Source organism: Benincasa hispida, chromosome 6 (assembly GCF_027475165.1).
Source record: "Benincasa hispida cultivar pf3 chromosome 6, pf3_genome.v1.1, whole genome shotgun sequence".
NCBI classification, from domain to species: Eukaryota; Viridiplantae; Streptophyta; class Magnoliopsida; order Cucurbitales; family Cucurbitaceae; genus Benincasa; species Benincasa hispida.
In genome coordinates, this window is record NC_143483.1 from 11,970,012 (window position 1) to 11,984,609 (window position 14,598).

Genomic DNA, 14,598 nt, shown 5'->3' on the forward strand with positions numbered 1-14,598 from the left:
TATACAAGTGTTAAAATTGGACTTTCAAACTAACATAATTGTAGAAATTGTAACTATTTTATAAGTTTGAGAGTTCAATTTTTATCATTTGGGAGTCTAATTTCTACAACTATTATAAGTTTGAGGATCCAATTTTAACAAGATAGAAGTCTGAGGGTTCAAATTTTTATAAAAAAAAGTTTTAAGGACATAATTGTAACTAACATCATATTTTAGAGGTATTTTTTTTTTTGCAATTTCTCTTAATTATAATAAACTATGGATTAAATTTTTATCTTTCTCCTGATCATAGGGTATGAATTTGTGAGATAACCAATTTCTTTTCTTTTATCACTCATAACAAATACTAAATTTTATGTTCATGACTATTTCAAATAATAGAAATAAATATAAACTTCTTGTTGTATACAGGAAGACCCTCACAAAACAGTTAGGAAATGTTGATGGACAAAGAACGGAACCTGCAAAACAAAACTCGTTATAGGTTGAGTTGCGGAGCTCGTTCTCTTTAAGACTTTCGCGGCTCTGCCCAAGTATACAACAAGTCAGGAATACTGCCACGTCGTGCTCAGGACAAAACAACAAAAAAAAACAAGAAAACCCGGAATCGGAACACACATCCTTTTGGTAGAGGAGAGCGATGGGAATGGAAGGAAGTGTAAGAAAATTTGTTGTGTTCTGAATTGCTGAAGGACTCGTCATAAAAGGCGTCCGTCTAACCAAACGGACGGCGCCGCACATGTGGGACATCCACGCAACCCACATTGGTCTATCTCTGCACTCCCTCCAAAACATGGGTACCCCTTGGGCCCAAACCCATTGCCCAAGGTTGGAGTACTTCTTTTTTAAAATTTTCTAACGTGGAATTCTCCAGCAAAAGTTGGTTCCCTTTTGATTTTTTTTTTAAAAGAAAAAAATTTCAACCAACACTTCTCAAAGAGATTATGATATCAACTTTTCAAACAAAATGGAACAAATAGATTTTATAGGTACTTTAATTCTTTATATATATATATATATATCCGTTGACCTCTTTAATAATTTATGTATGAAATGAAAAAAAAATCATTTGAATAATATATATTTTATGATTATAAAAAATGACTTTATACACACCATATAAAAAACATGAGAAATACCTGTCCTGTCCACGAATAACACCATAAAGTTAACAACAGCAGGTACTATAGTGGATATAAAAATGTGTACACCAAAATTTATTACAAAATTAATATTATCATAAATAAAAACTGGTCGAGCATTGGATTCAGCGATTCCAGCGATCCAATTTGCGGCAACTGTCCAAACAGAAAACTAATGGCTACTCCATTTTCCCTTGCTTCTTCTACTTTCTCTCCACTTTCTCGTCCTCCCAACAGAACACCCACTTCCTTCTTTCTCTCAAAATCCATTTCTTTTCACAATTTCTCTAATCCCACTCGCCATTTTAGATACCCCATCTTGTCTCTTCTTCCCCACAACAAGAAGCTTTCTCAAATTTCAGCTTCAATTCACCCAAAACTCCCCATTTCCTCCAACCCCTTTGCTTCGATTTGGGAGTCGCTTTTAATTTTCTCCACTTCGGTGCTCTTGTCCTTTTCTCTGTTTGTTACAGATGTTGATCCGGCGGTTGCTTTTGTTGTCACTACACCGAGGAAATTGCAGACGGATGAGCTCGCTACAGTTCGTCTTTTTCAGGAGAATACTCCTTCTGTAGTTTATATCACAAATCTTGCTGCTAGGTAATTGTATTATTATACCCTTTTGGAGCTGAGTTCTAATTACAAGTTTTCTTTTTTAAGAGAAGAAACATTTCATCGAAAGAATGAAATAAGGGGAGACCCCAAGCATGAATAGGTGATTACAGTAAATATTTTCATTTTTCAATTAGAAACTATATAAGAATATAAAAACTCTTAAGAGGATGCTTAGTTTTGTACCAGTACAATCCTGTAGACAGAACGAAATTCATGAAACTATCAAAACAAGTGGAGAAATCTCTACAGAGACGCTTATTACACTTGCTCTATAATGTCCAGAAAAAATTAGGCAATATGGCCAAACAAACAGTCTTCTTTGTACCATAAAACGCCAAAAGAGATGCCAGGATGTCAACAATAGTGTCAAAGCAAGCTAATGACGAGTTTTGATTACAATTTGGATCTTTGTTACAGATTTTGGTACAATTGTCACTTTGAAATGTGATTTTTATCTGGGTTTTAGGCAGGATGCTTTTACTTTAGACGTGTTGGAGGTACCGCAGGGGTCAGGTTCTGGATTTGTCTGGGATAAGGATGGTCATATTGTCACTAATTATCATGTAATTCGTGGTGCTTCTGATCTCAGGTTAGTTATGAACCCTCTTCCATGGTTTGCATTTCCTGGTTTTGATTATGTTTAGACTTAAGAGTATTGTTATTTATCGTTTTATCATTTGGACCCTACTCAGTTTGTATTGATTTGTCTGTTCATTACATCGGGGGTTTTATCCATTTAAGGCTGTGGTATTACTTCTAGGATGTGTAGCCTGTTCATACTCATTGAAGCATCATCGAAGCATTTTATTGTAGAACCACCATGTTGCAAATGCCTTCAGAAAATGTTTCTAGGCTATATATTTTCAGAAATGTGCAGCCACATTCGGCAGAACCATGTCACATTTTGGGCTATTTGAGTTTGTTTTGGTCGTTATTTATTGTGAGTAGTGTCTTTGAGATGTATATTGTTAGAAGTGTTTCTAAATGTAAACCTTTGATTATATAATCTAAAAGTGAATACAAGAAATTAGATAGTGTCAAAGTGACACTTGGGATCTAGTGGCTTGAAGATGGAGACGATAACCCAAAGTTTTTCCTTATAATAACCTCAGGAAGAAGATATAAGAGCATTATCAGTAAATATTTATAAAATAAAATGCAGAAATTGCTAATTTTTCCACCTTCCCTTGAGGGTCAAAGGCGAGATCTTGGAACACATTCAAGAACGCTACTCCAAATTTCTTGAACTGACACTTTGTTGGAGCCCTTCTTCTCCTTTGAGCATTTGGGCCAGCTTGAATGTACCTCGACTATTCTCACGAGCATTGTCAAGGGAACTCGTAGGATATGAAGCCTTAAGTCCTTTATCGCTCGAGTCCATGTCCTTTGGGTAATTTATGATTTTCATGGCCTTCATTAATCACTGAGCCAACCAATGGTGGTTAGCCAAGCGGACTTTTGATGCTTGTCTTGTGGGACATTTGGAGTTTTATGAGTAAACTAGAATTTCTCTAGTTTTATATATTAAAGATTTTACCCCAAGTCAACAAAATATAGCTTTTCTAAAACCTTTTTTGCCTCGGGAAAATGCAAAAAAAGTACTATCAAGTTCGTTTATACTTTCAATGAGCTAAAAATAGGATTTGAAACTAGACTTTAGACTTAGTGATGGCTGCTTATTATTCACATTTAAACTGGTTTTAGTTATGTACAGAGTCACTCTAGCTGACCAAACTACTTTCGATGCGAAAGTTGTTGGATTCGACCAAGACAAGGATGTTGCTGTCTTGAGTATTGATGCACCTAAAGACAAACTAAGACCTATACCTGTTGGTATCTCAGCAGATTTGCTTGTTGGTCAGAAAGTGTTTGCTATTGGAAACCCTGTAAGTTTTTCTATTCATTGCCGTGTTCCCTCGGTGTATATTCACACTATCATTTCCATTCATCTTGCATATCGAAGTTCATGCTACTATTGATTTCTTAAAACAAAAATGAATAATCTAGGACGAAACATTCTCTGGAAAGAGGATTCCCTATTAAAATGATTCCAAAAATATTACCGTGCATAAATTGCAAAACACTCCCTTCCCTGGATTGTACTTATATGCAATAATTTCATCTACAAAAATAATAGTGGGGAAAATTCTGGCTTAGTTTCCACACGATCATCACTTTTTTCATTAGCCCTGAAGCCAGACTCATCATTTGTTATCTTGTACCTTTCCCCGTTTGATGTCCTAAAATTTAATCATTTTTGTCTCTGCAGTTTGGACTGGATCATACTCTCACGACTGGGGTAATCAGGTATGAAACCCACAGGTTTTAATGTATTATATACCTTATAAATTCTTTCGAAATTTATGTTGTAATTTGATTAAGTGATCTAATATTATAATTGAGGCCCAAAAATTTGTTAGAGATTGTAATTGTAATTAAGTAATAATAATCACGAAGATGATATTTATTTTAGAGTAGGAAATTGTTGAGATTTGAAGTTTTTCCAGTTTTGTGTTTTTAAGTTTCTTAAATTTATTATTACATTCAATTTTCAGTCTCACAATTTTGGGTATCACAATCTTGTGCATCACAACATTGTCCATTTTCTTCTCCTTGTTTAACAAACATTGACACATTGATTTGCTTCCACGACATTTTTTTTTTCCCATCGATTTCATTTTCTCTACAGAAATGATTATGTTTAATGCAATATATCTCTCCTTTTTACTTTTCCTAATATTGTTTATTCTCTTCATGATCCTGCAAATGCAAATTGGGTTTGGCCTACATGAGATATGTTATATTTTTACTGTTCGATTGCTGTTAAAACCTCCATTTCAAGGCTTGGAAACTGTTATACTAAGCATTCATCTTGCCCTTGACAGTGGCCTTCGCAGAGAAATTAGTTCTGCTGCTACTGGTAGGCCCATTCAAGATGTCATACAGACAGATGCTGCCATTAATCCAGGGAACAGCGGAGGGCCACTTCTCGATAGTTCGGGGAACCTTATTGGAATAAATACAGCAATATATTCTCCATCTGGGGCGTCCTCAGGTGTTGGATTTTCAATCCCAGTTGACACAGTTAGTATACATCTGATATATAATTAACAAGCTGTTGAAGTTCCCTTGGTTTGAGCTTTGAAGTCAATTATTCATTAACATTCTGTCGATCTAGGTGAGCGGCATTGTTGATCAGTTGGTTCGATTTGGGAAGGTGACGAGACCAATTTTAGGAATCAAGTTTGCTCCTGATCAGTCTGTCGAACAGTTGGGCGTAAGTGGAGTACTCGTCTTAGATGCTCCTGCAAATGGTCCTGCTGGGAAAGCTGTATTCATTTCCTCTTTTTTTCTATCTACATTCCTATTTTTATATTCCTATAGGTTTCAACATTCCATTATGGTTCCAAGAACTTATAAACACCACCAACCTCAGTACTTAAGTTCAAGATCTGATCCCTACGTGTTATGCAGGGCCTGCAACCGACTAAGCGGGATGCTTATGGTAGACTTATATTGGGAGACATAATAACATCAGTGAACGGAAAAAAGGTCACGAATGGAAGCGATTTGTATAGAATTCTTGACCAGTGTAAAGTTGGTGACAAGGTACCCTGCACTTTCCTGTTTGATCTTTTTACTTTAGCTTGTTTGATGAAAGGCCTTATACTGCTTTTGTTAAAGATGGTGCCTGTTAGAAAATAATTCAAAACTTTGGTTCATGCTTGAGTGGATCCATAACAAAGTTAGGAAATAGGCTGGTTTAATAGAATCTGTTGGATCCATGCACTGTTTGCCACAGAAAATTTTGTGGACACACATGGAGCAACATTCAAATAACTTAAGGTATCAGCTAATCATGTTTTTCTGTTCAAAGAACTAGAGTGGTTTTATTTATTTATTTAAGAATACAAAGACATGTTTAGAAGTGATTTTGGAATAAAAATTTCTTTTGTCATGCTCAAAATCATTTCATGCCTTTATACATTCAAAATTAATATAATTTAATTTTACATTCTAAACCCAATTTTCATATCATCAAAATTGATTTTACATAGGTAAAAGCATGTTTAATTTTTAACCTGAAAAAAAATGATGCTGTCAAACACTCATTTGAGTGACTTAAGAATTACTCTGTCAGCATTTTAGAGTTTTGAAGTTTCTTTATGTATAATATCTTAAAAGTTGCAATATCTTTTTATGTAGCATCATAGATCATGTGCCTTATCAAAATTCATTTGACTAGGTATTATAATACAAATTTATGTATCATGTGCCTTATCAAAATTCATTTGACTAAGTATTATAATACAAATTTATGTATCAACGTGAATTATTAAATAGTTTTATCCACTTGAACTAATGAAAATTCTTCAAAACTTTGAGTTCTGAAAAAGACAGCAAGATCCCATGTGATGAAAGCCCATTGCCATCAGATATGTGCCTTATGATTCTGAACAGTACCATAGCATGTGCCTTTTAGTGACATTACACAGCCATAATCCTTTGAATCAGTCTTTTTACTTGAATGAAGTTTCAAATCCATGAACTTCTGTATTTTATTTCATTCTAGCTTTAAACTTTCAAAAATTGTGTTTTGACCCTTAAACTTTTAAACATTCGATTTTAGTCCCTAAACTTAGTATAGACAAGAGACTATTGTAAATATAGCAATTAAATATAGCATATTGCAAAAGAACTTGCAGATATAACAAAATTTTGATCCAGCTTTCGAGATCTAACTGTGATCGACTATATCATTGATGAGAGTCTATCACTAATAGGAGTCAATCAACAAGATAGAGTCTATCACGGATAGATTTTGTTATATTTGCAATTCTTTAAATATGTTGTCATACATTAAACTATTAGTCCTACAAGTATTACTTGCTGCAATTACCCTAATATTTTCATGGATGTTTGGTATAGTAGAACGGAGTATGATGAGAAGTAACAATTTGTTTGATGATTCAGGTGACTGTGGAGGTGCTACGTGGTGATCACATGGAGAAAATTCCAGTGATTTTGGAGCCAAAGCCAGATGAATCTTGAGCCAAAAATAGTTTGGGGTTCTTTTTTATTATTTTTGTACATTACATTAATCAATATTAATAAGCTGTTTGTAAATAATAGTCTATTCTGGCTGTTACTCTCACCCTTTCTCAATTAAATCACACTTATAATTCCACTTTTCGTTTTTTGGTACAGGAATTGAATGGTAAATCAGTGTTGTAAAATTAGCAGCTAGCTAACTTTTAAAAAAAAAAAAAAAAAAAAAAAAAAAAAAAATTGTGGATGTATCATATTGTTAAATTACAAGTTTAATCTCGTTGTTCCGGATTTTTAAGATTGTGTTTAAGAATTTAAAAAAATGGTTCATAGATCCTTGAACTTTAAATTTTGTGTATAATAGATTCATGGACTTTTAAAAGTGTTTAATAGGTTTTTAACTTTTAATTTTGAGTCTAATAAATCATTAAATTTTTAATTATATTTAATAGGTCTTTGAACTATTTAGTAGTTTTTGAAACTTATGGTTCTAACAGATTAAAAAGTGAAAGATTAGAGTTTGTTAGACATCTTATTCATTTTATATCTAATAGGTGAATTAATTTTAAAGTTTTTAAATATATCGAGGATCCATTAGATACAGAATTTAAAAGTTTTAATGAGGGATCAAAGAGGCTTAAGCCTAAAAGTTTAGGAATTTGTTGGACACTTTCAAAACTTCAAAGAAAGCATCGGTTAGGGGTATTCATGAGTTGGGTTAGATTAAAGCATTTTTTAGACCCAATCTAATTAATTGTTCGGATTGTAAATTTATTTAACCTAAATATTTCTGATTAAATAATGAACCCAACCATAAAACATATGGGTTGGCTTAGTTTAGGTTACTTGAATCATTTATTTAAAATTTTATTTTAAAAGTAAGTAAAATGTTAATATGTAAAAGTTTTATTTAATTATTTTCATATATTAAATTAAGAGTAAAAACTTAATCTCCATTTATATTATGAAAAAATTCTTTAAGTGTTAAAATTATTTTTACGAGTGGTTGGAAAATAAACTATTCAAAAAAATTTATGAAATTAAATAAAATTTAAAATAATTATATGTATATAATTGTATCATTTCAATTCAGATTGAATTGATTATTTTAGATGAATTCATGAACTAATTCAATCCATAAAATTTTAATTTATTGGAACTTAATCCAACTCATATGAGTTTATAACCCAAATCGTATAAGTGGATTGAGTTGATCAAATTTTTATGGTTATAGTTAATTATACTTAGGTTAAGTAGTCATTGTTAGGATTAATGGTAAATTAAGATTATTAAAATGAACATAACTTCATTGATATAAAGTATGTATCATCAACTTCAAAGTCAGAGGTCGAGATGTGTCTCTCCATATTTGTAATCATTTTTCATAAAATGAACGTTTTTTTTTCTTTTAAAAAAAGTAGCAATTCAAATATTCGGTGAAATATGTTGTAAAATATGCAAAAGATACTCTAATGGTTTAAAGTCTTTTATAATATCTTTTGTTTGTGAAATATATTATATTTATATACTATTTAAAAGGGGCTATGGGAAAAATATTTGATTTCTCTTTTAGTTGATGATCATATGGATATCAAATAATTTTATCTCCAATAATTTCTACGGATTTTTTATTCCTAATAATTTCTACAGATTTTTTTTAAAACAACCATAATTTATCCTCTAATTAGCTCTAATAATATCAACAGATTTTTTTTTTAAAAAAAAAAAAACAATCATATTTCATACCCTACTATCTTATCCCTGATTTTTTTTTTTTTTTTAAGAAAAAGAATCATATTTTTTTTTACGTAATTTAATGTTTAAATCATTAAAAAAATCACATATTCACATAATGTTATATGGACTTTTTTTTTTAATAATCATATTTTATCTCCTAATATCTTAATCATGAAATTTTTTTTAAAAAAAAATCATATTTTATCCTTTAATCTCTTATTCACAATTATTTTTTAAAAGATCAAATATTATCTCTAATAGTCTTTTATTTTACATTAAATAAAGGATTTTTTTAAAAAGAAATAAAATCAAATATCATTTAAGATCTAAATTTTTAAATAACTAATTTCAACATTTTCCATCAGTATCTCCTTTCCCACTTTATTTTTTTTTTTTTTTTTAACTTTTCTATCTTTTATAAGAAGATATCACCCTTCTCTGTTTTTTTACCATATGTCCTCTTTTTTTTTATATATATAAAAAAAAAAAAAAAAAACACTTTTTAATTTTGTAAAAAAGAGTTATTTAATATAATTTTTTAATGTGCTTTTGTAGTTTTTTTCTACTCACATATTAAAGAAAGGTAAGAAAATACTTTACTTTTGAGATTCAAGAAATTTCTCAAATTTTATGCAATTTAGATAACGTCATCAAAGTGATAGAGAAGAAAGTGATCTTTTTATGCTTCTTGTAGCTTTTTTTTTTCTTTTCACATTTTAATTTTTATAAATGCATACCAATAAGTTAAGGGGTTTATAATAATTTTTACCATTTTTACAATTTTTTTCTTTTTTTTTTCTCTTTTCAAATTTGTTGCAAGTACACACCAATTCATCTGCGTATAATTTTGAAATAATTTGTAAAATCAAAATAAAGTTTAAAATCAAAAGGAAGATTATTGTAAGTCCACAAAAAAAATAATAAGTATTAGGATTAAAATCAAGTGTAATCAAATTAAAACGTGTATGCACAAATAATAATAATAATATTTTTATTTAAAATTTGAAAAAGTTAATATAATCAAATAATCGTTCAAAATATTTTTACAAAAAATAGAAAAGTATAATATTTTCGTTTAAATTAGAATTTAAAATTAAGAGAATTATCAAGCCAGCAAATTTAAAATAAATAGAATATAGAGAAACATCATGGTTTAATTTGAAGGTTAAAATCAAGTGTAATCAAATTAAGAGTATAATAATTTTTTAAAAAAGAAGGAAGATAGAACTAAGCTTTGGAAGAAAAAAAAATGATAGACAAGATAAGATTTGCCACACAAGTCAATAAGTAAATATAAATAGAAACCTATGTTTAGTAAAAACATACTGAGTTCACAACTCCCAAGATTTTATAATTTCTTGAAGTGAAAATATATTAGCTTTAAGCTTTTATGTATACTTACTAATTATTTTACTCGTTAAATTACAAAATATACTTAATTATAATGTTACGTTCAATTGTATTCTAAATTTTGAAAAGTTTCATTTTAATCTTTAAAAATTTAAAATTTGTTTCAAAACAACTCTTAAGATTTTTTTTATTGGAATTTAAAGATGAAAAAAGTGTGTAGTACATGTTATTTATGTGAACAAATCTAAACAAATACGAAAAGTAAATTTTGAGGTTAGATTTTAGAGAAAAAAATCTAGAAATGAAGGCATGGTTCACACATGTTATGTATCTTTAATTTATTATTTTTTTCATGTATATATTTAGATTTGTTTACATAAACTAACACAACTCTATAAGTTTAACGACAAAAGCCTACAATACGTATTTACAAAAACGTTATAAATTTGAGGTATAATTGAAATAAAACGAAAAAGAAAGAGAAAGAAAAAGAAAAATTAGTTATGACATGCGAAGTATTGTTGGGATGGTACATAATTTTGTGGATAGTGTCGGCTTTCTTAACTCTCAATCCAATATGGAGATATTAGGTGTAGCGTTGGAAGAGATTGTGGCATCAAATCACTCCCACTTGTTCCTACCTTTTTTTTCCTAATATTCTAATCTTAGCCACATCCCACCTTCCACTCTATACATCTCGATCCATCGAAAAATTATTCGATAAAATTGTTACAGTGTCATTGATAATTCTTTATCAAAAAATATATGAGGAGCGTTAAAATATTTCAAATTCGTAGTTACATTATTAAGAATCTAATTTTTCTAATCCATTGCAAGGTTTTGGCCAAAATATTAAAAGAATAATTATCCCACGTCAAAGAGGTTTAAAGAAGTGTTGAGCTCTAAGCACGATTGTCCGAGTCAGACACACTTCAAATCTGAGTGTACTAATTTTAGTTAAATTTTGAATGATACAAAAGGTTTAAAAGAGTGTTCTTATATTTAAGATCGAATAGAGAATTCTCGTGTTTTTTTTTAGTTTCTAAATGTTTTTTTTTGGCTTATTCTTGGGAAGGTTTTTCCAACCTCTATGACCATCAAAACTATCCAATATTAATCAAGAATCCTACTTATTTCTTACTTCTTTCTTACTTTACCCACCAACAACCATTGGAATCTACTAAAAAAATGAAGTTCTAGAAATGTTTATTTAAATAACTAAAAATTTTGTCAACTCATCCATCATTGAATTGTTTTCTAGTGTCTTGTACATACACATATAATACTTCTTAACACTTTGCATTAGAAAGAAGAAAGTCAAGAGATGCCACTTGAAAAAAAGAACTGAATTCTATGAATATTATGCTGGTCTCTACCAAACAGCTTTCATGGAAGAATTAAGAAATCACCAGAGAATCAGAGATTATAGATCAAACATGGACTATATATACAATCAAATAATCCAATCGTCATTGTGTTTGAAGATCAAAACTCATGGATATATTCTAAGAATTACGATTATGAAGATTGTCAAAAATAATTAATCTAAACAATCCAATTTAGTAGAACTAGAACCTGTTGAGCGGCTTAGAATGGAGGTAATGCTTTGCTCACGGTATTGAGATTTGCCCAGAATCCGACGAGGTCTTGCCGGTACGGAAGGTACGATCGTCTTTTATCTCCTTGTTTCAACATTCTGTTCCTCACGTAAAACAATTCGTGCGCCGATGATGCCTTCTCGACTGAGCCTCCTTTGATCTTCAAGTTTCTGGCGACGACGTTGGTCTCTGAACAGCTCTTCTTTCCCTTTGTATCTTCGCCTAATTTCTCTGATTTCTCTTCTTTCTTCTTTGTCAATTCTGATTTTGAAGACGGTGTTAAGAAGACGAACAGATTCTTTCCTCCTTCGCTGTTGCTTCGTGGAAGTAAGTTACGGAGCTTCCACCGTCTTGAAGATGACGATCCTGATCCTGATCCAGTGGATTTGCTCTTCTTACATTTTCCACGCTCCGCCGCTTGTACTGACTTAGGCGTCCAAACGCAGTACGTTCCCGGTGGAATTCCTTCCAATTCGTCGGCCTCAGACGACGACGGCGAAGGAAGATCACGATCAAGGTCACGTTCACGCTCGCGATCGTCAATTATAAGTTTCTGCAGAGAAATCTTTATAATCGGGGCATTTCTGTGGTTCAATTCATTAACCTCTGTTCCATCGCTCTTCTTCAATAGATCGTGATTGAAGATAGGAAAAACAGGACTAATCGGACAGTCTAAAACCATTTCATCCTCAGACTTCTGAAACAAAATAAATTCGAATTCACTTTCCTCACCGCCATCGCCATCTCCGGCCATTCCTTCAAACTCCCTGGCTACTCTGGCGGCAGTTTCTGCAGGTCCGTCGATAGAGTAACTGCTGAAGCTTGGACAGAGATCCAAAGCGCCGTCTTCTTGCATAGTTGGAGTAGAAGAAAACTTGTTGCAGAATTGAGGCGATCCTTCTTCCTCCGTCTCTTCAGCTTCCATGGCAGGCAATTGAAGAAGCTATAAAGCTTCTTCACGTTTTTATAAAGGCGGGTTGTTGAAGAAAGAAAAGGACATTGAGTCAGGTAAAAATGATGAAATTTAAATTTAAATCACTTTATTTTTCGATGAAAAAATATTTGCAGATATTAAATTCAACGGTTCGATATGGAAGTTAAATAATCATACGTATCCTTAATATCATTTATAAACTAATAATAATATTCATAACTTAATTGGAAAGTAAAAACAACTTAATTACTTCTTTAAAAAAATTCCATTGATATATCTTTAAAATTGAAATCTCAATATCGTTATCGACATAAAAATACAAAAAATTAGTCATGTGTCAAATTATGATTAGACAATTTGATAGAATGCATAAAAATAGGTGATATTTCTGATGCACCTAAATATTTTTATATTATCCCCACACTCTTGTACTAAAAAGAGGTCATTTAACTCTTTTTAATTAATGTTAAACTATTTAATATAATATAAAAAATACTTAAGTATATCTAACGTGACAATCTTTATGCATCCCATCAATGTGTTTAATCATAATTTACCACGTGGAAAATTCACTTTATTTCTTTTTTTTTTTTTTGAAATATTTTAATAATTTTTGCGTGTGATAATTAGTTTTAGTGAAATGTAAATATCCACTCAAGTATTATTCATATAATGTAATAAAAAATATCCTTCAATCGTTATTAAATGACATTCCTTATTATTATTTAGGTGATACTTTGATGGATGCACCCATTTTGATACATTCCCATTTTATCACCGACAGATAATAAAATATTTCAAAGTAAATAAATTTGCCACGTGATTAATTTTGATTAGATAATTTGTTAAGATGTACAAAGATAGGTGTTAGCTCGGATACACCTAAATATTTTCTTTAATATTATTTGAACCATTAATAATAATAACAAATGAAATGATAAATATATTAAATTGAAATTATGTTGCATCAATTTTATGATTATATTGCCAACATAAGCATAATCTAAACTTACAAAACTTATACTATCAATATCAAAGTATGAAGTTCCAATCCATGTCTCTATTCATTTAATGGTAAAAAAAATGTTTAAATCCTATTTTAGTTCATGAACTTTGAATATTGTTCTATTTTGGTCCTCAAACTTTAAAAAACATTAGTTTTTAGTCCCTAAACTTTTAAAAAATGTTTATTTTAGTCCCTAATATTAAAATTCTGTTAACTCTTTAACAGAAATGTAAAGGAACTTGTATTTTTGGATACTAAATTCTAGATGTATTGAGTAAGATGAAGATAAAGTAAAATTGCAACAACTAATACGTCAAAATACTGAACAACTAAAAATGTTTTTTAAATTCTCCTGCTTTGCCACCTTCAAAATCGAAACTTTAGGTCTTTTAGTGTAGCTAAGTTATTTGATAACATAGTCATCTAGATATACAAGTCACCTCGTCATTTTGTTAAAGAGATGATAAAATCTTAATATATCAAGGGTCAAAATAAACACTTTTTAAAAATTTAGGGACTAAACACAAACATTTTTAAAAGTTTAGGGACTAAAATAAACAATATTCAAAGTTTAGAGACTAAAACAAACATTTTTAAAAGTTTAGGAACCAAAATAGAATATTATTCAAAGTTTAGAAATCAAAATAAAATTTAAATCTAAAAAAAAATCAGTAATTACATTTTTTTTTAACCTTAAAAGAATTTAATAAGCTGTGTAAATTATAAACTCCATTGTACTCGCAAGAAAATTTATATACTTCATCAGTAAAATAATTATATCTGCAATAATTCTAAATTTAAAATCTTAGCTTCACATTTTATTGAACATATATTTTTAAAAAATATTTTATAGTTTGTAAAATTTCAGTCATTTTATAAATATTTTTAAAAAAAATAAATTTCTTCCTTTTGCTTGAAACACACGTCAGAAACTTCATACGAAGGTGAATAAATAGTTTTCAAAGAAAATTAAAAAATAAATAAATAAAAAAAAAAGTCTTGATAGATCAATAATTATAATTAAGTTGAAAGAAATATTTGGGTGGATTGAAAGTCTCAATATATTAATAATCTATATTCTACGGCTAGTTATTGTCCTACGAATGAGATTTTTAAATTTATTTTTTTATTTTATTTTAAGATGGTTTGAAATTTTTAATTTATAAA

The 14,598-nt window shown here is 30.0% G+C and overlaps 2 protein-coding genes across 2 annotated transcripts; one reads left to right on the plus strand and one right to left on the minus strand.

Annotated features, from left to right (window-relative positions):
• The first annotated feature begins 1,150 nt into the window (after positions 1-1,150).
• Positions 1,151-6,945, plus strand: DEG1 (DegP protease 1). The gene is made up of 8 exons (XM_039034663.2): positions 1,151-1,742; positions 2,224-2,346; positions 3,472-3,643; positions 4,027-4,064; positions 4,643-4,841; positions 4,936-5,088; positions 5,232-5,366; positions 6,732-6,945. The coding sequence occupies exons 1-8, from the start codon at positions 1,318-1,320 to the stop codon at positions 6,807-6,809; spliced, it is 1,323 nt and encodes a 440-aa protein (XP_038890591.1). The 5' UTR covers positions 1,151-1,317; the 3' UTR covers positions 6,810-6,945.
• Positions 6,946-11,316: 4,371 nt separating this feature from the next.
• On the minus strand, positions 11,317-13,122 carry LOC120080015 (uncharacterized). The gene has a single exon (XM_039034537.2). It carries the CDS (start codon positions 12,414-12,416, stop codon positions 11,481-11,483), a length of 936 nt encoding a protein of 311 aa, XP_038890465.1. The 5' UTR covers positions 12,417-13,122; the 3' UTR covers positions 11,317-11,480.
• Between the last annotated feature and the right edge of the window lie 1,476 nt (positions 13,123-14,598).

What these genes read in the sequence shown, in the direction of transcription:
- DEG1 (XM_039034663.2), top strand. Translation starts at nt 1,318, where the DNA reads ATGGCTACTCCATTTTCCCTTGCTTCTTCTACTTTCTCTCCACTTTCT. An exon ending in ATCACAAATCTTGCTGCTAG is followed by an intron (nt 1,743 to 2,223) that starts GTAATTGTATTA and finishes TCTGGGTTTTAG; the next exon opens with GCAGGATGCTTTTACTTTAG. An exon ending in ATGGTCCTGCTGGGAAAGCT is followed by an intron (nt 5,089 to 5,231) that starts GTATTCATTTCC and finishes CGTGTTATGCAG; the next exon opens with GGCCTGCAACCGACTAAGCG.
- LOC120080015 (XM_039034537.2), bottom strand. Translation starts at nt 12,416, where the DNA reads ATGGAAGCTGAAGAGACGGAGGAAGAAGGATCGCCTCAATTCTGCAAC.